Raw genomic sequence first — 2,877 nt, forward strand, 5'->3', positions numbered from 1 at the left:
GGGGAGCAACAAATCCTCGAAGGCATGTGGTGCGTGAGCCCTGGACGTGGTCGGACCTCGCTCAGCTGGACGGGAAGATGTTGGCGTAGTGACTGAGCCGTTGGAGCTGGGTGGATGGGTCAAACTCAGCGAACTCACCCGCTTAAACTTCTTGCGAGATTTCTTCTCAACAGTGGGCATGTTTTGCTGATGGATCTACGATAACGCGTATTAGAGTCGCAAAGGTAGGTGAGCGGAAATGGCGACGTGGAAGTTCAGAACTACGAACCGTGGCTATGTGGTTTTGTTGGAATTTATTGCGAGTATTTAAATTATGGAAATAGTACACCGTGGCCGGAATATATAGATATAAATACTACGATCAACAAACAAATGTCTGTCAAACAAATATTGAGGCACGAGGTACCAATATACCAATATACCAATGTATAGAGTCGGTTGAAAACAATATACTCTCGAAATGCAGGGTAGCGCGTCACTTGGCGTTCCGTTACGGTCAAGCGCGGCACCGAAAAATATTCTCCCAACAACTACAACGCAGGCAAACGGTGGAGAAGCGAAAGCGAAAAGAATGCACAGCTGCTGCTGCTTGTATGTGTGTATGTATGGCTGTAAGTGCAATGTACCGCGGCTTGGGTTGAAGAGATGTCAAACAACGGGTAAAACGGTGGATAACCGTTTTATATACAATATGTATATTATATAGATGTGCAAGAATATGCTAATTTAAGATGCGTACGTATAGATATGTAAGATAAATACATATGTATGTGCCGTATGTATGGATCGTTATTTTGTTGGTAGTGTAATTAGTTAAATAAGGAGGCGCAGTGATTTGTTATTTTATTTCCTTATAAAACCGACAAACTATGGAACGCTGAGCATGCACGGAATAAACAACAAAAATAATTGCACACCTTTTCACACTGTCAGCCGACGAAGTCGCTACTTTGATTTAAATATTCAAAATGGTTGCCCCAAAGAAACAGAAAAAGGCGCTGGAGAGCACCAATGCGCGTCTGGCGCTGGAGAGCACCAATGCGCGTCTGGCGCTGGTGATGAAGTCTGGCAAATACTGCCTGGGCTACAAGCAGACGCTGAAGACTCTGCGTCAAGGCAAGGCCAAGCTGGTTCTCATTGCCAGCAACACGCCCGCCCTGAGGAAATCCGAGATTGAGTACTACGCCATGTTGGCCAAGACTGAGGTCCAGTACTACAGCGGCACTAACATTGAGCTGGGCACTGCTTGCGGTAAATACTTCCGCGTGTGCACCTTGTCCATTACCGATCCTGGAGATTCGGACATCATTCGTTCATTGCCCGACAACTAAAATGGCTTGAAATTCTGTGCTTTTTTTTATACAATAAATTCTTGTAATGAGTTGAAGAAGAAAAAAAAAAAAAAAAAAAAATATATGCCTTTATGTTTGTTGCCAGCCGCTTGGATTGCGTTGCGATGTGTACATATATGTATGTACATATGTATGTCAGCAACGTAAGCTCAGCTGGTAGCTGGGAGAGGTAAGAATATTATTTACACTGGATCGGAAGCTGAACGCAGGAGTTAGCTCGGATCAAATTTAACTTTTGGAGAAGTAGGAGGCCACAACCGTTGGCAGAACGAGGTATGGTTTAATTTGGAGCTAGAGCGAGAAATAAATACATATGTATATACATATGTATGTACATATGCCACGGGAACTCGGACTGGGATGGAAAACTCGCACAAAATCACTGCCCTGTTGTTAGGCAGTGAATCAGTCGTCGTCGAAGGTGAATCCGTCCTTAGATCAACATAGCCTCACCAGACTATGTAACCGGGCGGCAATTTCCAATGTCTTAAATGTGCCTCTCACCCGTTCCAAAATCGTTACTAATGTGTCTTCGACGCCTTTATTTCAACTTAGTTCTCCGCACCCAGATATGGCCCCACGTCCCCGCGCCAACCGCACCAGGGAGAACCGACGTGCTCGGGAAATTAGCTCCTACCGTTGCCAAATCTGCCAAGGAGTCCATCCGCTACGGACCTACCACTAATTTCTTCTCCTGAGCCCCGAAGAGAGACTCGGAGCTGTCCTTATCAACCAGTATTGCGGGAACTGCCTGGCTCACCAACACTCCGGCAAGAACAACCATACGCTACTCCACGTACCCACGTCTCGTCGTCCAGCCCGCTCAGCCTCGGGAGCATCGTCGCCATCTAAATCGAACCATGTCAAACGCCACCCTCGTCGTCCAGCCCGCTCAGCCGCGACTGTACCGTCGCCATCTACATCGGCTCACGACGAACGACACACTCGTCTCCCCGCGAGCCACCCCGTCGTAGGACCCACGTCGCCATCCACAGATTCCTCAAGAGCAACCCCCGTTTTGCGCATCCTCACGCCTATCCGACCGTGGAGCGACACTGAGTCGACGTCTTTGTCAAGTCCAGAGCGTTTTTTTTTTGGGATGAATCGGGTCCGGGGCATACGCCCAGCCATAGGCCACCCCATTATACTTTGCAATCCTGCAAGGGGGGGGGAGGATGTTCAGGCCAGCAGTAAACAATTTCCGCGCACTGTGCCAACTCCGTGCGCCCCGGTCCCAACTCGCTCTCGCGCGCTCGGAGGGGCGCTCGGATCCACAATCCACGATCCACTCGGCGCTCACGGCAGCAAAAGCATCATAAGGCATAGAGTTAGTTAGTTACGTTTTCACCCCCGCTTCAACCTGGCGACATACCGCGCGAATACCCAATAACTACATGAACAATATATATATATATACACAGCGAAACCCATCGGCCTTTCCTTTCTGTAACGACTGCTAGGAGTTTAAGCTGGAACATACACCTCGCCGTTGGATAATTGAACCTCGATCCGCCCCACTACAAAC

The 2,877-nt window shown here is 48.3% G+C and overlaps 1 protein-coding gene across 1 annotated transcript; it reads left to right on the top strand.

Annotated features, from left to right (window-relative positions):
- Window positions 1-923: 923 nt before the first annotated feature.
- LOC117194722 (60S ribosomal protein L30-like) lies at window positions 924-1,390 on the top strand. Its single transcript, XM_033399227.1, has one exon. It carries the CDS (start codon window positions 969-971, stop codon window positions 1,329-1,331), a length of 363 nt encoding a protein of 120 aa, XP_033255118.1. The 5' UTR covers window positions 924-968; the 3' UTR covers window positions 1,332-1,390.
- Window positions 1,391-2,877: the final 1,487 nt, after the last annotated feature.

The sequence above is a fragment of the Drosophila miranda genome (assembly GCF_003369915.1).
Source record: "Drosophila miranda strain MSH22 chromosome Y unlocalized genomic scaffold, D.miranda_PacBio2.1 Contig_Y3_pilon, whole genome shotgun sequence".
NCBI classification, from domain to species: Eukaryota; Metazoa; Arthropoda; class Insecta; order Diptera; family Drosophilidae; genus Drosophila; species Drosophila miranda.